Source organism: Mauremys reevesii, linkage group 10 (assembly GCF_016161935.1).
Source record: "Mauremys reevesii isolate NIE-2019 linkage group 10, ASM1616193v1, whole genome shotgun sequence".
Classification (NCBI taxonomy): Eukaryota; Metazoa; Chordata; order Testudines; family Geoemydidae; genus Mauremys; species Mauremys reevesii.
Genome location: NC_052632.1, coordinates 16068962 through 16090319, shown reverse-complemented (window position 1 = coordinate 16090319; position 21358 = coordinate 16068962). Strand labels below are relative to the sequence as shown.

Sequence of the window (21358 nt, the reverse complement as noted above, 5' to 3'; positions counted from 1 at the left end):
GTAGCCTCTCTCTGACAGTGGCCAGTACCAGCTACCAGGAATAGGCGAGAAAAGCTCCAATAGTCAGTCATGAAATAACCCGTCCCAGGAAAAGTTTCTTCCTTTAGTTAAACGTTGGTTTATGTCCCAAAGCATGACACTGTATCCTTTCTAACTCTTGGGATTATTTAAAATCCTCCCAACTATAACTTTGGAGATTCTTATTATCTATACAAATGTCCAATTCTTTTCTTTTAATCCTGCTCAACTCTTGGCCACATGGATATATTGTGGCAGTGAGTTCCGCAGGCTAACTGCACATTGTGTGGAAAAGCAAAGATGGTATAAAAGTGAAAGCATTTTGAGGAGACCATGATGACATCTTCTTTGCTGCTCCTACCATAAGTCACCCAGGCCACTAATAATGAGATTTATTAGCTCGCAAGCTCTCACACATGATGAAATGATGGTCTGGGGAGTCATGGAGGAAAAAGGCAGAGATAAATGGAAACGGCAGTAAGGCATTTCCACAGTTGTTGTGTCAGCCTGCTCTTGGGTGACAGCATTTGTGTAAGCCCGGATAGAAAGATGTTAAGTTGGGTGACAAGGTGGGGAAGGTAATATCTTTTATTGTACCAACCTCTGTGTAGTTCAAAAAACTCGTCTCGCTCACCAACAGAAGTTGGTCTAATAAAAGGTATTACCTCATCCACCTTGTCTCTCTAATATCCTGGGACCAACACAGCTACAACTACACTGCACGTTGGGGTGTCATTTATTCCTGCTCTTCGGGGGCAGCTATCCTTATCATTACTAAGGTTTAAGTTACGCAACTTCAGCTACGTGAATAATGCAGCTGAAGTCGATGTACTCAGACCTACTTACGTTCTCCTGTCGACTCCGCCTGCGCCTCTCACCCTGGTGGAGTACGGGAGTCAACAAGAGAGCGCTCAGCAGTTGATTTATTGTGTCTAGATTCTTGTGGACACAAGAACAAATGGGTATAAACTGGACACTAGGAAGTTTAGACTTGAAATTAGACGAAGGTTTCTAACCATCAGAGGAGTGAAGTTCTGGAACAGCCTTCCAAGGGGAGTAGTGGGGGCAAAAGACATATCTGGCTTTAAAACTAAGCTTGATAAGTTTATGGAAGGGATGGTATGATGGGATAGCCTAATTTTGGCAATTAATTTTGGCAATTGATCTTTGATTATCAGCAGGTAAGTATGCCCAGTGGTCTGTGATGGGATGTTAGATGGGATGGGATCTGAGTTACTGCAGAGAATTCTTTCCTGGGTGCTGGCGGGTGAGTCTTGCCCACATGCTCAGGGTTTAACTGATCGCCATATTTGGGGTCGGGAAGGAATTTTCCTCCGGGGCAGATTGGCAGAGGCCCTGGAGGTTTTTTGCCTTCCTCTGCAGCATGGGGCATGGGTCACTTGCTGGAGGATTCTCTGCAGCTTGAGGTCTTCAAACCACAATTTGAAGACTTCAATAACTCAGACATAGGTCAGGGGTTTGTTATAGTAGTGGATGGGTAAGATTCTGTGGCCTGCTTTGTGCAGGAGGTCAGACTAGATGATCATAATGGTCCTTTCTGACCTTAAAGTCTATGAGTCTAATCCCCACTGGATCGACCACTGCCCGTCGATCCAGTGGGTAATATAGACAAGCCCTAAGTGTCTTCTGTCAAATACAATGCAGTTTAGAAAAACCTGACAGATTGGCATCCATGTCAGTGCCAGTAATGGGCAGCACTGAGATTAAACTTCATGGGTCAGAAATGTGGAGTGAGGCCAGGCTGTCAAATCATTAACAGATATTCAACAGCATTTTATTTCACTTAATAAGCCATCACATCAACCTAAATTGAGCATAATGATCATAAGGGTCCAACAAATGAACATCACTTTGCCGGCTTCATCATTATGAAGTCACTTGGTATTCATGGTGAAATCACAGATCCCAGTGAATTCTCTAGACACTAACAAACATTCACTTTCGGATGGATTCTGTCTCATTTACACCAGTGTATATCTGGAATAACTCTCTCGGAAGTAGGAGTTAGCATGGATTGATACTTCTCTAACAGAAAGCAGAATATGAAGTCTATGGAGTTATTCTCAATTTACAACAGTTCTACGCAACACAGAATCTGTCCCAGGAAGTCTGACTGTCATTCAGCAACACTCTTTAATTGCTAAGCTTTTAGGGCTCATTCCAGCCTTCAAATTGGAAGGCACAAACTTTTTTGGAATCAGCTACTGTGTGTATACGCCATAGCCAGTTTTCCAAGGCACATATTCTGGTATATGAAGAGGCAACATCAAACTCTCTGCTGTAGATGCTTACTGCAGCAATGGAAGGAGTTCTTCTGTCGCTATAGTAAATCCACTTCTCTGAGAGGCGGTAGTTAGGTTGACCAAGAATTATGCTGTAGACCTAGCACTGTATACCCTGGGGTTTAGGTGAGCTTAACTCTCTCTCTCTCTCTTAAGGGCCGTGATTTTTCCACATCCCTGAGTGACGTAACTCGGTTGACTTAACTTTCTAGTGTAGAACAGTCCTTGGTAGAATTCTGAGGTATTATCAGGGGTTTTAAAACAATCACCCTAATGGGTTGAGTTTACACTCCTCACCAGCTAGCTTGTAAAATCAACTACTGTGGTTGTACCTTGCTGTGTGGGAAGTACCAAACCCACCAATGAGATTCATGGAGAGTGTCGGACTGCAATGGAACGGGTAGGTCACACCCCAGTGATGGCAAGGAGAAAGTGAAGCCTTTTGCTCATTAGGGAATTTTATACAACACCTACTGACAACAATGAAGAAATTCCCATTGACTCCAGGGGAAGCAAGATCCAGCCCTCAAACTGTGTTATACACATAACTTTCCAAATCAAACCATGGACAATGCATTACCTCCCAGAAATCAGTGTCAGGAAAGGTCTTTTGTCCTTAGCAGATGCTGGTGTGGTTTTGACTCCATTATCAATGATCATGCCAGCCTGGGGAGGGAAAGGAACTTTGTGATGTATTTATACGCTTGAAAATGATGATGTCGTTTTAAGTTTCTGGGCCAAATCTTCAAGCTGGTGTAAAACACCAAGGGTTTTTTTTTTAAGTCAAAGGCATTATCCTGATTTACACCAGCTGAGGATCTGGCCTTCTACATTTAAAACACCACCTAGACCAACACCAGTGAAAGATGGTGCAACATTTAAAGTACAAAGCAAAGATTTTTAAGAAGGACCAGAATTTGTTAAATTTGTCCTGATCACTTAAGCAAAACTTCACTTTCTTCAAAGTCACTAGCTCTCTCTGACTTGGGTAGGTGCCTTATGCTTTTGGAGAATCTTTAGCTAGCAACATGGCTCTCCAGAAAAATATTTGTATTTTATTAGAATTATTACCACTCCAGTTGGAGATGAATTGAAATACCAGCCCCTTGCTAAGTAAAACTCCATTCCCGTTGATAGTCAAGCAACCTGGTTGTGAAATCCTGCCCAGAAGTGCTGCTCCTAGAAGATGTGCATCTGAGAATTGTGTCATAGCATCAGCCACTCGCTGTGTCCTATAATGCATCATTTCAGCATGGCCCACTTTCAAGGTTACTGTTTCTGCAAGTGGCATGAGAAACAGGAGGACTGTCCACTCTACCACCTTCTGTCTGCAGCCCCTTAAAAAGCCCTTTGTGTTTTCCAGCACCTGTTCAACCCATCTCACTAGCCAATTAAATATGTGCTGCAATCTAAAGACATTAAGTAACAGATGAAGGCTCAGAAGCTCAGTGAACAGTTTCCCAGGGTAGTATGTCTGGGCTGAATAAGTAAAGAGATTTAGAAAGTGATTAGACTGAGATTATATTATGTCGTCTACCAGATGCTATTTGATCAATGGCTAACAATGGCTAACATTGGCAATGATCTATAACCAGGCAAGCTGCCAAAAGATGCAGCTTGCAGCACCATTTTAGAAGAGCAAAAGCAGACCGATGACCTGGTGGAAAGGAGTGACAATAAGACCCTCTTATCTCTCAACGTCCCAATTAGAAAGTTTAGCCTTTAGCCCAAGAATAGTAAAGTGAATCCAATGTAAACAGAATCTGTAATTCTATTATACCAGCAAACAAGCCACTTTGTTTGTAGATACATATGCTGAAAATTAGTTTGCAGTTGCTTGTAGTGAATCAGAAATCACAGGACTTAATGGCTTGCAGGCTCAGAAAGCTGGAGAAATCGAGTGGTGTTTTTAGACATGAAGATAGTTTTCATTGCGTGCAGACTCACTCGGTAGTTGGAATGTGCCCGATTGTTGTAGAATTTCCCCATTGGAATGTGCTCAGTGTAGCCTGGAGAATATATTCCTTCTGAGGGGCCCGTAGGCACATGGTGAAAAACAAACCAAAACCCTGTTTCCTGCAAAAGGGAATAGACAGCGTGAGCCTTCACTTGAACTTTACAGATTTACATTTGGACAGGGGCTTGCCAGGAAATAGTGCAAGGTGAAAGCCAGCAGATTTCAGGACACATAACAGTAGGTGGTATTGCTCTGTAACTATATGGAAAAGACCCCCCCCCCCGCCCCTCCCACACACACACACAAAAGCAGTTAGGGCCAACATTTCCAGGCCACCTAAAATTAGCCTCAGGCATCCATACTGAGGCACCTAAACGTAAACTGGCCTGATTTTCTGAGGTGCTGAGCACCCACAAACCCTACTTTCATCAATGAGAGCTTCAGGCACTCAGCATCATTGAAAAATCAGACCACTTATTTAGGTGCCCAAAATTGATAATAGGTGCCTACATTTAAGCATGGAGATTTGGAAACCTTGGGCAACATACTTTAGTTTGTTTATTTTTTCAATTAAAAATAAACAAACAAAGACAATCGAGCTGAGTTAGAGTTTCCGTAGAATTAGCATTAGGATGGATTTAAATGTCACAGCCCTACATACCATTCAAGTACTGGTTTAGGACTGAGCCTGTCTCCATTGCGGCCAATAGGAGCTTTGTCATTGACTTAATGGAAGTAGGAAGGTTGGGTCTTTAATTTATACAGGCTCTGGTTTGGGAATTTTGTTAATAGTAATCCAGATCTGCAGTCCCTAACTTCAGCAAATAACCAGAAGTGGGCAGGTGAAGCAAAGGAGATTGCATTTGCAGCACTAGCTGCATCAATATATGGCTTTTAGAAATGCCTGAGCAGTGGAAACAGTGAGAACCAAAAGTTGCAGGGCTTTTGCAGTTGTTCTGAATTTTCCCAAATAAGAAACCTTTGTACTCACTTCGGATCCTGCAGCTGCACAGTTTATAAGGTTGTTATGCGGATTGGCCATCCAGAAGGTGGATACAGCACTGCAGATCAGGAACAAAGAAGAGCATGAAAGTGACACCCGAAGCGCACACAAAGGAGTTAGCATTTCATTACATACTGTACAGGCAGGTCAGATCATAAAGCGGATAAGCTACTGCCTAGAGGGTGTAGCAACTGGGGTTTCTTTCTCTCTCTCATCATATCACAGCTGTCACCATCATCTGCAGATGCAGCAAAATGGCCTTATCTTTAAAGACCTCAGGAATTAAATGAAGAATTTCTACTGAAATCCCAATCCTGGTATGAAGCTGTTAGCTGTCAATTATATTTCATGATAAGGTAAATGTGTCATTGCACAAGTCATAGACAAGAAAAGCCCTACAATGGAGCTCCAGGTTGCCTGGAGACTGGTTTAGCCAGGGTTTTGACAAAGTGTTTCTATGGGCTTTTCATAGCAATCCCCTAGCATCTGCCCTTTCCACATGCTACTGTGCTTCACTACCATCCCCCACTGGCTTCTCAGTCCATGGCCAGATTCTCATATCCATCCTTAGACTGAATACTCCCACTGAAATCAAGAGGGGAGTACAAAGCAACATGTGTAAAAATGGACAGAATCTGGCCCTATAATTTTATTTCAAAAATTCGATAAGAAGCTGGAAAAAAAAAAGAGTTAGCCCTCTGATGTCACAAAGCCTAAAACTTGCTGTTAGCTAGCCGTAGTTACCAGTGAAACCCTAGCTCCAGAATGCGGGTTCATAGACAGAGAGGGCAGCCATGCTGGCCATGTTTCTCCTATACTTCATCTAAGTCGATCTTTACAGAGTAATGGGATAAACTGCAAAAAGAACTCTGGCTAAAGTGCTTTTCATTTCAACCACTCCCGAGATCCATCCCATAAATCTGCCCTGTTGAGGTTTTGTGGATCTGAAAAGACACATTAGAAGATTGGATCTTGCAAGATGGGAGATGAGGTTGCTTAGCACCTTCTAGGAGGCACTCAGCGGTTTGCCAGGCTGGGCTTAGAGTTTGCCTCAAATAGAAATGGGCTTTAAGAACTTTCATGCACTCACTTATACAGTGATTAGTAGCAGGGACTCTATGCTTAGGCAATCTTTGATATTCCATAGCCACGTTCCAAGATCTTGCTGAACTACATTGAATTCAACTCTTCGGTTTGAGTTTACTCCCTTACAGTATATGCCAAGTGGATGCAAAATATGACTGTTGGGACAGATTCTTCCACCCCTCCTTACCCTGAATAGTACCCTTACTCCACAAGGAATTCCACTGTAATCAGTGGGACTAGCTGCAGAATAAAGTACAACTCAGTATGAATAAAGGTGGAAGAGTCTGTCCCTTTCTGAATGTAATAGCATTTTATACCCACATAATGGGGGTGTAAATGAGATGCAAGGCAATGCAGAGTCAGGGCCATTTGTCTTCATATTGCACTTTGAGAGGGATGCATGCAAGAATATCTGCGATAACAAGCACTTTAGTTGACCTTACACTAAAAATACTAAGCAAAATTATACCCTGCCCGTGTAAATGTATAAATAGCATGGAAACATCCTGCAGAGACAACCACCCTATCTTTTTGAGCACACGACCCATATTCCTGAAAGCAGAGTACTCAGCTATATACACCCAATCCTGTGTTTCATGGATTAAAAAAAAAGTCAAATCCTACAAGGCGAGGGAAAAAACAAACAAAGAAGATTTCCACTTACTTGCAATCCTGCCTGGGTTTGGGGATGTACCCTGGGTATGCCCCTTCTGTAATCATCTTGCACATTTTACTGTCTCGGTCAGATGGCAGGAGAGTGCTAGGTTTAACGAGCAGCCCAAGGCAGTGATCAAATGTGTTGCGTTCCTCTGGCCCATCCTCAGTAAAGAAGCAGTGTCCCAGGGTGTTGTAGCCCACAACGTCCTTAATCTGCATGTACAAAAATGGAGCTGCATTCAGATTTAGTTTTCCCGCCACTTAGAGATAATAAATAATAATAATGCTGTTAATTATTATTATTTTACTGTGGAGCCTCAGTCAGAGACCAGGACCCTATTGTATCAGGAGCTGAGCATAAAGACGGCCCTTGTCCCAGTGAATTTACATATTAAGTGATAGTGTAAGCTTTTAAGATTTAATTAGAATTTGCCATTTCATATGAAATGCTAATTACACTCTGCCGTAATCTGCATGTCGAGCAAGTGATAATATTATAATAAAAGACAAAAAACTTGAGAAGACAAAGAGATGGGAATGGGGGAGGACATCAGATATTTAAGCCACATCTGGGCTCATTCATCTTTGTGCGCAGTTACACAAACAGCGAGGTGGATGGACTAAAATGTATCCCCTGAAGTGAAAAAATAATAATTTTTCCAGGCTATCAGAGATGCTGCTAGTTGTTTACTGGACAGGCTGAGTTGTTTTAGGTCTGACCTGACCCTTTTTCCAACTGATGACAAGAGCTTTACTTGATATTGAAACAAACCAGCTGGTGTTAGTCAGCGTAGTTCCATTGAAAACCCTGCAGTTCACATGTAGTTCACACTGCAGCCCTATTGTCTCTCGCAGAGCTGTGCTGATTTATCCCAGTTGAAGATCTGAGGTAAAATTTTCAGAAGCAACTAAATGACTTAGGAGCCTAAAACCAGGGCTGGGTGGAAAACATCATTTCCATTTCATGGAAAACACTGAGGTTTCAGAATGGTTTTTGTTAAGATGTGGAACAAACTTGAGACCTTTCCAAGTTTTGTGAACAGTGGGGGAGAGCAAGAGATCTCCAGAACCACCAGATGATAGAAAACTCCCATGGGATGTGGGAGATCCAATGTCAATTCACTGCTCTGCCTGGTACCCCCTCTCCCTGGCCCAATGAATACTCATTTGTCTATACAAAGTGGAACAGCTCCAACAGGAGACACTGAAATGAACTCTGGAGCATGGAATGGGAGACCCAGGCTCAAGTCTCTGCTTTGCCAGATTCAGAGCGGGTACTTGAACATGGCTCTCCCACACCCCAGGTGAGCACCCTAAGCTCTGGGCTACTGATTATTCTGGGGTTGCCATCTCCAGCCAGATCTTCCTGATGAGGTTTGTGTGGAAACCAAGACATTTCAACCAAACAGTTCGGTTTAGACCAGTGGTTCTCAAACTGGGGCCACCAGTTGTCCAGAGAAAGCCCCTGACGGGATGGGCCAGTTTGTTTACCTGCCGGGTCCACAAGTTCGGCCAATCACGGCTCCCACTGGCTGCGATTTGCCGCTCCAGGCCAATGGGGGCTGCGGGAAGCGGCAGCCAGGAAATCCCTTGTCCCGTGCCACTTCCTGCAGCCCCCATTGGCCTGGAGTGGCGAACCGCGGCCAGTGGGAGCCACAATCGGCCGAACCTGCAGATCTGGCAGGTAAACAAATGGGTCCGTCCCACCAGGGGCTTTCCCTGAACAAGTGGCGGCCCCAGTTTGAGAACCACTGGTTTAGATAAAACAGCTTTTCCAGTAGGAAGAAGTTTTGTTGAAAACTTTTTGCAACCAGTTCTACCTAAGACCCATTTTCAGAACTGATTTAAGCTCTTGATAGACCAAGTTCCATTGACTTTAAATGAGACTTGGGCTCCTAGATACCTACATCACTTTTGAAAATGGATGTAGACACTTTTAAAGTGTTCTCTGCTCTTTATCTCAGAGGTTTCAGCCAAGGGGAACCAATTTCCAGGGCTGAACTTGAAATGGTTAAATATATACACTCAGGCAGAATACTTTGCCTGCCAGATCTATTACACACTGCCATGTGCAAACACATGTATTATGCATAGCCCCTGGTCCAGTGTAAATATTCAAGCTTCTGAACACAAATCATCACAGTAAATTAAAGACTGTTAAAATTACATGCAGTGTAATACATTCTATTAAATTACTTCTCTGAAATTTGCTACTAACTCTCTCAATTTAATTAGATAGCCAAGCAAGTCTAACACCACCAGTATTTCACTGTAAAATGAGTGTGCTGTGCCATTTTAATAATCCCGTCTTGGAAAGCATGAAATTTGCCAGCCTTGCAGTTAGAAACACCTATTGGATACTAGAACATTTCATGAAAATTAACTAAAATATCCTCAAGAGGAGTATCACCATACCTTTACATCAGCAAGGCCTTTAGTCACAGGGATGCCAAAACTGCAACTGACCAGCTGTGTAAATCTATTATTTTTCCTGAGTACACTGGCAATGCTTTAGAGACACATATATGGTGTTTCTGGAGTGTTTAGCTGCTGAAAGCTGACAAGTGACTTCTCAAATAATTCCTCAGCTACCTGCTACACCAATTCATCACACCAGTGAACTCTGGAACTAGATCTGTATTGGTGTAATTAATACATCAGGACTGAAAAGTGAAAAACTGACGTATTACTTAGAACACAGCTAGGGAACAACAAATCCCTGTATAGGTTCAGCGAAAACCACGAGGCGTCCTTGGGGTATCTTAGAGACTAAAAATGTGTTTGTCTCTAAGGTGCCTCAAGGACTCCTTGTGGTTTTTGCTGATACAGACTAACACGGCTACCACTCTGAAACCTGTATAGGTTCAGTACCATTGCAGAGGTAAACATCTGCTAGTATTGTAAGAGGGAAGCCAATATATTGGCATAGGCTGGAATGCTGTACTGTATCATCTCCTTTGGCAGATATCCTAATGTAGGATTCTGGCTGTGGGGACAGATCCTCAGCTGGTGTAAGTCAGAATAGCTCCACTGAAGTCAAAGTAGCTACACTGATTTACACCAGCTGATTTACTTGTCACCCTTTACTTGATTAATTATTTTTCCTATTTCTGGCCCCGGGATGACTCAGACTGGAAACTGACAAATGTGGAACTGTTTCATTTTCAGATTCTCATGCACCAGCACAGTGCTGAAAAGTTTGGGAACTGCTGGACAAGATTTATTTGTTAAAAAAAATGCATTGGGGGGAAAAATTAAATTTCACAAAAACCTTACAATTAGTCTATACGCTTATTTTAACAGTGTGATTTATGGCTAGATTTGACAGTGCCCTTTTAAATAAAGCAATTGCCATGTAGCACAGTTGGATTACTGAAAGCAGATATCACTATAGCAGTTAGATAACACTGCTGCTTATCCCTAGCAGCACAGCTCTCTCTTGAGTTCTGCCAGACAGTTTATCAGCCTTCATTTAATGTGCATCCTTGATAACAGCTTCCATTTCAGCCTACACACTATGGGCCAGTTCAGTGGCTCTGACCAGGGTGTAAGTAGCAGCAGAATTTGATCAATGGGGTTGCAGTGGTATAAGGGAGAAGGAAAGTTGGCCAGCATATTGCAGCAATCATGGACATTTTCAATTACATAATTACGGCAACAAGGCCATTTAAACCAGTTTGGTTTGAGAAGGGCCCTCTATGCCCTTAAAGTGAACATATGCTTGTGGACAAGCGTAGAACATATTTGGTTCGAGCCAGCCACAGCTATTTATTTATTGTCCAGAGACAGGCTTTCAGCATCAGTGTGTAAATGCACAGGAAGATGACTCTGCCACCAGGAGCAAACAGTGACATCTGTTTATTTTTTCTTTCTAATATTTTATAGTGTTGACATTTCTGAGCCTGCTGCCAAGGGTGCTAAAAGCAAAATAATTTGTGACACTAGTAACCTGAGAGCCCAGTGAGGAGTCTGCATAAAAATCTCCAAGCTGCTTTAACAATGACTTAACTGTTACAAAATACCCACGTGCCTCCCCCCTCATTCACCGAAGCATTAAGCAAGCCCTTAACTATAGGCCTGTGAGCTGTCCCATTGAAACCAATGGAAATACTGGAAGTCAATGGGACCACTCACATACCTAAAAATAATCATCTGATCAAGTGCTTTGCTGGTTCGAGGCCTAATATTCCAGCAACTTTTTTGTGTGTGTCTACTAAGAGGCTAGTTCATTCAAAGATCACCAAGGCAACTGGTCTCCTGGCAGGTTATGCCTTGGGTCTATCTGCTCATAGAGGCATTGAATGATATGTGAGGAGAAGCGGGCAGGAGATAACTGTTTCCGGATTTTCTCTGCTATAACTTAGCTAACTTAAATAAATGGTGCCCAGATACTACAGTGAAGACCATCTTAGAAGTGCAGGTAATAAAAACAGTACTTTCCTCGTTGGAGATTTGGCTGTGTTTTTGTGACTTCCGGTAGTATCTCAAGGGGGAAAGAAACCTAGATTTCATAGCAGAAGAGCGCGCTGCAGGATCAGCTGAGGAGGAATTGCTCGGGGTATACGTCCAATTATAGGGTAATAAGATCGAATGCATTTTTAATTGAAATGAACTACATCTGTGTAGTTTATCAAACTATTAGCAATCCTCTTTTGTGATGCAATGGGACAAACAGCTAGACTGCACAGCATGGAATTTATTTCACGAAGCATTTCATTTCAACAGAGGGCAACAAACATGCAGCTGAAATAAAATGTGCAAAATCAATTTTTTGGAGGTAATGAGTGTAGATTAGTAAATTATACATTTTTTAAAGTAAAACAATAATCAGATTAAATGATCAATGTAGGGGGTTTTTTTATAGTTGCATTTCTCTTTTTGTGGAGGTTTCTTTTAAATAACTTGTCATGGAACAAACTCTAAGGCCCCTCAAAGAATCACAGTTGTTGAGTAACAACACCAGAATTAAGCAGTTTTCTTCGATCACATCAGCCTGTCTGCATTTCATCATTGCTGTCTTGGCTGGAAAAGCCTGAGAACAGGGATCCTTACAGTATTTCCTAGTCACAATGACATGGTTTTCATTTGGAAAAGGCACAAGGGACTGAAAATTTCCAAATACCCTGTATAAATCCACCCAGCTGAACCGTGAAATGCCACTCTCTGGGTATTTGGTTTGGCAGTAAGAACAAGTATCAGTCAATAGAGACACAGGGTTTAAAATTAGAATCAGAGCTGAGGTTTTAGTCATCCCTCTGCTAATCAACAGCTGTGCAACCGCCACATAGCTAGAAGATGTGTTTATGGTGCCATTATTAGGAACCTTCTCATTACTTGACAAACAGACTCCTGGCAATTCTCTTCTTCCAGGCTGTGCGTTAGTTACATTCTTAACTACACTGAGCTGCTAGATGGATGGCTTTAAATTGGAAAGCAGCTATACACCTTGGATGCCTACTAAAATTTAGGCAAGGTAAAGTAGAATAGATTTTTCAGAAACCAAGTCTACAGCAGATTTTAGGATCCTGTTGAAAACAAAATAAGGGATGAAAAATGTTGAGCTTGAACACTGCAAGCTCTTACAATGGTTCAATGAAAAGTTAGTGCAGGTGTTTTTAAAATACCAGTGATATACTGGGAAAATTCCTAGTGCTCAATGACCAACATTTGGCACAGCCAGTGGCATGGCATGCTGGTGGTCTCATGTTAAAACACTGATCTCTTATGTACAGGGTTGAGATCTTGGCTGGTTAAAGACCTGTTAAAAACACTTTTGTATATTAGCTCAGATTCTTTTTTTCACATGTGGTGCCAACATAGGAAAAATGTGGGATTCCCGAGGAACCAACAGGTATGTTGAGGCCACTGTTTTGGATTGATGCTTGGGAAAAGCTGAGAAGTCAGTCCTGATGTTTGTTACATGCCTTTAAAAGCTCTGCTTTCAAAACACATTTCTGAACCTTTTCTGAATGTGGGGCCAAGGTTTCTCTCTCTCACATTCACAAAATGAATGTATATGGTGGTTGGTTATATGGTTTCAGTACTAACATCCAAACTGTCCTCTTTGGCCTTGGGCCTAGATATCCACAAGCAGTTGGGTGGAGCGGACATGGGGTCCAAGCTCTAATTTCTAACGTGCCCAGCTTTCAAAATAATCTTAAAAACAACATAAAGTTAAAGTTAAGGAACACACTAAAGGTAAATGTGATGAACAGAACCTGCTTCTATTTGAGAAGGCACTAAGACGACAAACAGTGCTCCATGACAAAGCTCTCAGAGCTAGCATAACAGTGATACAGAAGGTGTGCATTTGCTGATCAAAGCCTTTTTGAATTAAACTCAGCTCCAGTCCATGTACTGTTCATGCCCCAGGGAAGCAGCACTGATGGAGTCTTATGAAAATGTGAGAATGTTTTTCATTACGTTCTTTACTCTGAAGTAGAGTGATTGCCTAGAGGCTCAGGGAGTTTGCTGCTGTTGCTATGGTCATTACATGCGCTCTCCTGTGCTGTAACTTACCTGATCAATAGATGTTGTACTATAGGAAACCTTCAGGATTACCTTATGTTCTGACAAACAGCTCTGTTAAATCAGAGGTCTCTGACTGCTTACGTTGTGAATGGGAATTTCAAACAAAAATCCTTATTAGCAATTTAAAGTAACCTTAGATCTGGTGATTACTTTCTTTAACAGTAAACTATTTGTTTATAGATAGATTCCACAACCCATTGTAGATGGGATTGTCTGCAGGAATCTCTGAATACAGTGGCATTTGAAAGCCCTGTCAGCTTTGAGTCACGTATAAAATTTGGTCCCTGGTTTTTCATTCTTATGTTGGATTTGTGTTTTAGACACATGTTGAAATATATTCATATTAATATCACTCAATAAATCCAAGGCAAAAGAGAAGAGCATTTGGTCTAACTCTACAATTCTATCAGTAATGAGACTTGTTTCAGGGACCTGAGTAACATTTTCATGTTATTAGGGACAGCAATTGGGCTGGGAATCAAATGACATCTTGATCAGCAGTCATCAAACTGCTGTTTCTTACCAGCAAGCCATTGGAGCCGTGGACTGTGACACAGCGCGAGAAGGTGTGGTGAATGGAGACGCCCTTCACATAGGATGGAGGGTGGTAGCCTCCCTTCTCATCCACATCTCCAGCCAAGTGGAAGTGAATTGGATAGTGTCCCATTCTCTGCTGGCCCATATGTTTCAATTCTAAACCTTCAATATGGGCAGCTTTAAAACCAAGACCAATCTGCAGAACAAATAAAACACTAGTCAAGTGGCAGTAGGAACATCTGGCGGCTTGTTTCATATTATTCACTGTTGCATGCAGTGTTGTTGTAGCTGTGTCTGTCCCAGGATACTAGAGAGACAAGGGGGTGGTGGTGAGGTAATATTGTTTATTGAACCAACTTCTGTTGGGGAGAGAGACAAGCTTTCGAGCTTACACAGACTACTTCTTCAAGCACTGTGTAAGCTCGAAAGCTTGTCACTCTCCCCAATGGAAGCTGGTCCAATAAAATATATTACCTCAGCCCCCTGGTCTCTCTGTTTCATATTAGTCAGGCAGAGCAAGTCTTAGACTATGATGGTTGATAGAGGGGGGTAGAATTTGGAGTAATCATAAACCATTGCACAGCAGATGCTTCCTAGTTTGCAAACTCAGCCAAACCTGTTTGCATTTAATGCTTTTCATAAAGCAATTGTGATAGATTTAAGGGGAGATGGGCTTGAACTGAAGCCCCAGATCTGAGCACCACCAAACCCTAGGGAAGCTGGATTTTGGATCCAAACTCTGCAACCTGTGAGTGCTGAGCCCCAGCCAGTCTGGCAGGGTAATGTTTGAAGGGGTGTGGTGAGCCCTGCGAAGAAGAGAGAAGCAGGAGTTGAATCTATAGTCTACTCTAGGAAGGGCTTGTTTACGTTGCAGGCCTCCACTCACAGGACATTCCCTGCCATCTCATGGCCACCTTACTAGGTGCATGATGTTTGGTTCTGTGTAGAAGGGTATCAGTAAAGGACTTATACAATACCTTGATGTGTCCCCCAAAGGTGTCAAAATCAAAGAAGGTGCATAAACCATTGCTATAGTCATAGCATTGCTTCTCCATCTCTCCCATCACCACTATGTTTTGGCTTAGCAGCCCTACTTCCGCCCTCATGTCCACTCCGTCGATCACTTCTCCTATGTGAAGGTAGGCTGCTCTCCCTAAGGGAACAAGATGCATTTCCATGTTTATTCTGAAAACACCGCATGTACCAGCTGACTCTTACTGCTGGTGGGGGCTGGGGCGGTAATGAACTAAGCACCCGAGTCCACAAAATCTGTTGGCAGGCACCTCAAGGCTGGGGAAGCCCAGAGCACAAGAGTCAAAAAGTCCGATGGAGATATCCTCTACAGAGGACGTAGGATTTGTGGGGTTTGCTTGGGTCCATTCGGTAGGCCCTAAAATAACAGCTGCTGTTAACTGTGTCCAGTTTCTCCACCTTTAAAAGAGACTATACAGTAACCTAAAAAGAATTTTTACACTGCCTGGAACACAACTAGGTTTGTACTGTAGCCTGATGCATCGGGAAAAGTTTAGCTACAAGCAACGAGGTGTCAGACCTATTGAACACTGGGAATTCTCCCACTATATCAGCACAGAATTAATTTTTCATAGTTGTAGCTATAATTATGGGACACTGGGAAAGACTCGGGGTGTATGACATGGCTCATGGGTGGCTGGTGGCCAAATCCCACAGAAACTAGTAGGTGCTTTGCTGCTACCTTCATCAGGAGCAGATTGGGCCACTCTGTGCAGAAATCCTGAATAAACTGCAGTGCGTGACCCATCCCAGCTGCTAATCCAGGGGATGGGCTAGAAGAACCCACATGTGGTTTCCAAGCCACTTCACCACTGTAAATGCTGATCCACTGGCCCCTCCCTCAGCCCACACTCAATGCTTCCTTCTGTGCCAGCTCAGTCCAAACTGGTGGGGAGCTCTGCACACAGAAGTGCAGTGGCCCCCTGCCAGGCCATGCTGCACCTAACTACCTTGAGGGTTCAAGGAATGAAAGACTTTGCGTGGACTGGCTAAAAATGGGTGAATTCCAGCCAGCATGAACAACGAGAAAGCAAAATAATCTCAGCGCTGTAAATTTCATTAAAACATATGCATGATGCACGCCTTCTTCCTGGCTCGGCTCGCTTGAAGAAAAAGAAGCAGGAAAGGCTTATTTGACTGACTACATTTCACATTATTCCAGTAAAAATAGGCAATAAACTCGCTAAGTAAACACTGTGCTATAAAGAATGTTACACTGGCATGTATTTCATTTCAGCAGAGACCTACACAGCAGTTATTAGAAACAAAGGGCAGGCTTGATGCTGAGAGATCTCTGAGAGGCACTTTCTGTTTGAGCAGAATCATCATGTGGGAAGAGGGGTTTTAAAAAAATTGACGTGGCCTCTTTTTAAATGAAACATGATGTTCTCACTTGATCGTAAAGCTAAAGAGACATCAGTTTGATACAGGTTATTCTCCTTTAGCCTTCCAGTGAAAGGTAACATGGTTTAGGGGATAAGGCACTGTGCTGGGAGCCAGGAGAGCTACATTCTTTTCTGGCTCTGACACTGGCTAAATTACTTGCATTTCTCTTTACCTCAGTTTCTCCATCTGTAAAACACCTTGAAATCCTTGGATGAAAAGTGCTAAGCTATTACACAGAAGCATTACAATGACAGACACAGGACAGGCTTCCTGATTATCAGAAGAAGGGCATCTCTTTTACCCGTTGTGTCTAGTAACTTTTATTCCTCTTCTAGTGAGCAATGGGACCAACTACACTCTGTTCAGAGGAAAAAGGAAGTGTAGACGAACACTGATAGGGACTAATTCTTTGATGGGATGTTAGCCATATCAGTCGCTAGCCATATCACCCTTCCCTCTTCGAACCTGCATCATAATGGTAGGCCTACATGTGGAACAGACTAGCCTATTGGTAGTGTTCCTTGAGTCAGCTGGAAGGGTTGCTAGAGAACTAAAGTAATTCCCCCACCCCTGTGATGAATGTGCTGCTTCTACAGTGTTCCCAGACCAGAAGTAAGGGCCCAAGCTTGGACTCTGGCCTCAGTTCTCTTGTTTTGTCACAAGGCTACGCGGTGAGTGGTTTTTTTTGCATATGATCAGTCTGGGACCCACTAGTTCTCACAAGATCACTCAACTGGAACAGACACACCCTAACTGAAAAGGGGTGTTAGTGCCCTTGTTTGTGCACATCAGTCAGTGCACAGACCTGTCACTGGCCCCCGCACAAGGAGACTCTATGGTGGATGGTTGAGACACTGCAAATCAAGGGAGCCCCAACAGTAGGGCTGTTTTCTTGAATGTTATTTTCAGTTATCTCCCATCATTGGCCTCTCCCTTACATACTGAAACACAAAGCGAAGTTCAGATAATCTGATTTTGAACAGCTCTTGGATTTGCAGTACTGCAATTAAAACAGATAGTTTTATTATTTGTGAGTGTTGAGCTCCGGCATAAATGTCATGATTGCATGTATTTAATATAATTTAATTCCAGCACAGACATGCACAAAATTTAAGCACTGACAAGAATGTTAAATATTCACTAACCAGCTTCTAAATATAACTTTGTTGGGTGTATGCTTTTGCTCACTTGGCTTGATGTGAGATAAGAAAATTGCCTTGCATCTTTCTTTTTAAAATGTAAAAGTGTAGTTCTAAAATGGTGCCTTTAACGGGCGGTTTCAAAAAACAACAAACCACCTCTTGTAACAGCAGCCAGAACTTCACGCTCCCCTTAACAATGTAATAGGTGGGCCATACTGCAGAAAAGGTGGGCATGCTTCTTGGAAGAGACTACTGCTCCGAAGTCCTCATGTAATGTAAATTCCATGTGGAAAACAAAGCCAGGCGTCTCCACATAGCAATGAGCATGATTCCCATTAAACACTTGGCATTCATGGGGCACATTCAGAGACAGATGTGAAAGAAATCTGCTCGAGAGGTCACAAGGAGACAGGACCGTCTCTGTAGCATGGTAAATTGAGTTTGAAATTAAGTTGTTGCTTACAGCCGGCATGCTGAGAGTTGCTTGCTGGAGGTAGGCAGTTTGCCGACAAGTGACATTTGGGACACCTGCCATATGAAAGCCCAGCATCAGTGACTTGCAAACCAGTTCCATAGTGGTTTGGTCAGAAGAAAGAGAACTTTGCTGCTTTGAATATTGTCTTCATTGTTTGAACACCAGAGCTATTTTTGTGATTGTCCAAAAATGAGCGAAGCCAGATGCAAAGCAGTTTACAGTTTTCATGGGCTCAGTATTGCTGGCATCACTCAGAGGGATGTCGTCAAGTATCAGCTAGATGGCTCCCACCAATAGCAGTCAGCAGCTGAGACTTATTTTCATAACCAGAGTGATGTGGTTAGCCACATTGCATGGCCAGTGTGGCAGAATCAAAAACTTGCTTGATTTATCATGTGCCATCACACTAGAGAATTAAACTAACAAAATACAAATATACACAGAAATAAGTCACTTTAGTCTGTGTGTCTATCTAACGGAGGCCCTGGTTTGGCAAAGCAGCTGCTTAAGTCCATCCCTACTCAGCAATGCAATTAATCACACACTTAAAATTAAGTATGTGCTTAAATTCCATTAAAGTCAATAGGATTTAAGCATGTTCTTAAAGGTAAGCATGTGCTTTGGTGAACAGGGATGGCTTGCTGAACCAGGGCCAGACAGAAGCAAAATAGAACGGCAAATCAGAACCACTCTAAATTCTATGGAGGTTCATATTCAGAGCTTCGTATCAGAATGTAACCCTCAAGCTTTGATTCTGGGTTCTAATCAAAACCAGAAGGAACCTGGGGATCAGATTTAGGAATGTATTTTTAGGCACCTAGTGGGATTTTCAAAAGCACCTAGGCAGCTAACTCCCAATGGGATCTTTAGGGGCCTAAGTCATTTTTGAAGATGGGATTTTTGGCTCCTATAGGTGCTTTTGAAAATTGTACCCTTAATCTGATAGAAACACTGCAGCCTCAGGCAGTGTTTAACTAATCTGTCTGCCTGTTTTTCCATTTGGTTGTCTCTCCATCAACCTATCAATCTGTAAAATATATACTTCACTGATGTACATATTTCCATTTTTGGCTATTTAAATTAACCAATATTCAAACTAAATTCATGTTCATAGATTTTCCCCCCCTTGGATTAAAAAAAGAGAGAGTCTCCCTGCTTTTCAGTTTTTTGGGACCCTGACCCCATTAGCACCATGGAATATTTAAAATTATTCATTTTTCTAGCATTCAAGCAAAGCACGTACAACCACAACACTAGCTACAGTCTGTTCTATCTAATGTGGCTGAAAGCCTTTCCCCACTTCTTATCACTCTTTATAATCATCCAGATGTAAAAGAATTGTCATTTATTTCAGAACAATATTAAAAATTGATTTCCTCTAGATCTGCATTCTATGACCTCCCAGAGATTTTATTTCTCAAGAATGCTCCTGGCTGTTTCTTCTCTCAGACAAAATATTTGGGTTTTTTTTATGTTTAATCTTGCACATATCCTGGGCCTGATCCAAAGCCACATTGAAGTCAACGGAACTACTCCCACTGATTGCAATGGGCTTCGGATCAGCCTTTCTCCAAGGAGCTTTTGCTACATCTTTTAAGCCATGTCTACACTTGGAGCAAGGGGTGCGATTTCCAGCTCAAGCCGACATTCGCTTGTTAGTGCTTGTGCAGCTAGAGTGCTAAAAACAGTAACGTAGCTGTGTTAGCACAGGCAGCGGGAAGCAGTAGCACACGTTAGCCACCCCATTACGCACCGAGGGGGTTCAGGCAGGCTTGAACTCGGGGCAGCTAGCCTGTACCGCTGCTTCCACGCCATGGCTACACTGCTATATTTAGCGTGCTGGCTCAATAAGAGGCAGCGTGAGTAGGTCTGCTTGAGCTGGGAATCACACCCTTAGCTCCAAGGGTAGACAACCATAAAGTAAATGCTGCACACAACCTTACCTGTTTGATTCACATTTTCTTTATATTGCTTATGTTTAATGGCAAACAAACACTCTTTCCTGCTATCCATCTTCCAACAGAATCCTCACTGGTCTGCAATATATTGACGGCATTTCCCATTTTTATTCTGGCTGTAGCTGGCCAGTGGAGAATTCCCCTGAACCTCACACCCAGAATGCAGCCACTTAATTAGTTTTATGAGACAGCCTGACAAATTTATGAGTGGGATTGTATGATGGAATTGCCTGTGCTGGGGAGGGGCAGGGCTCAGCAGCCCTGCGGGTCCCTTCCGGGTCATGTCTTATGTTCCTAAAATCTCATGCTGTCCATATGCAGGGATCAGAAAGGGATTCCCTCCCCTCCCCCCACACACACTGTGTTGCGTTTTGGGTTTGGTTTTGTTTTTTTAAATCTTCTTCCTCTGAAGGATCAGAGATGGCCACTGCTGGCGCTGGGACAGTGCTGTGAGGTCAGTGCTTAATTTGCAATGAAGGAGGTGCCTGGGCTCAAGCACTTTTTTTTTTTTTTAACTTTCATAACTGACGTGGCAAGCCCAGAGGTGCCGGAGCTCTGAACTGCCAGGCCCAGAGGTGCCGGAGCTCTGAACTGCTAGGCCCTGGCACCAATTAATCTATGTGAGGTGGTGCAGAGAATTCTCTCTCTCAGGTTCTGGATTGGCTGGTTCTTCCTCACCTGTTCAGGGGCTAACTGATCATCATATTTGGGGTTGGGAAGGAATTTGCCCCCTAGTCAGATTGGCAGTGACCGTGGATTTTTTCCCGATTTTCTGCAATGTGGGGCCTGGATCATCTGGGAATATCTCACAATCAATTGCCTGATGCTGCAGGGGCCTCCGGCACTGGTGCACCTCGGAGCTTTCTAGCCTCTGCCTGTGGCACACAATAATTTAGTCTCCTGAGGGTTGTAATGAATTGGATTAATTTCAATTGTTGGGTTAAAAGTGCGAGTGCTCATCTCATTGCCTGTAATTGTTTGTTAGTACTTTCTGCTGTAGCTAATAAATCTGACAGGGTAGTTCTTCCTATAAATATTAGGGTTTTTTCCACACTTGTCTATGACCCAATATGCCTCCCTCTTGAGAACAGCCTGTTGTTTTTTTCCTAATTTCCCTTGAAACAAAACCCCTTGTACCTGGTATTGGGAGTGTGAGGTGGAAAAGATGGAATTTTGATTGAGAAATATTAAGGATTTCTCCCTCTCCCCCATTCCTAAAAATCAAACCTGTTCCCACCTTTTTTGAAATGCTGGGTTAACATTTATTCAGGGT

General features: G+C 42.8%; 1 protein-coding gene across 5 annotated transcripts in view; it reads right to left on the bottom strand.

The window, feature by feature from the left end:
• LOC120372809 (cell migration inducing hyaluronidase 1) overlaps nt 1-21358 on the bottom strand; it is a 138717-nt gene that overhangs the window by 18429 nt on the left and 98930 nt on the right. For all 5 annotated transcript variants that reach the window (XM_039490201.1, XM_039490203.1, XM_039490204.1 and 2 more), the window contains exons 12-17: nt 15070-15245; nt 14079-14288; nt 7032-7237; nt 5270-5339; nt 4269-4397; nt 2902-2987 (exon numbers count right to left, since the gene is read on the bottom strand). In XM_039490201.1, coding sequence (XP_039346135.1) covers nt 2902-2987; nt 4269-4397; nt 5270-5339; nt 7032-7237; nt 14079-14288; nt 15070-15245 — 877 coding nt within the window. The remainder of the gene's footprint in view (nt 1-2901; nt 2988-4268; nt 4398-5269; nt 5340-7031; nt 7238-14078; nt 14289-15069; nt 15246-21358) is intronic.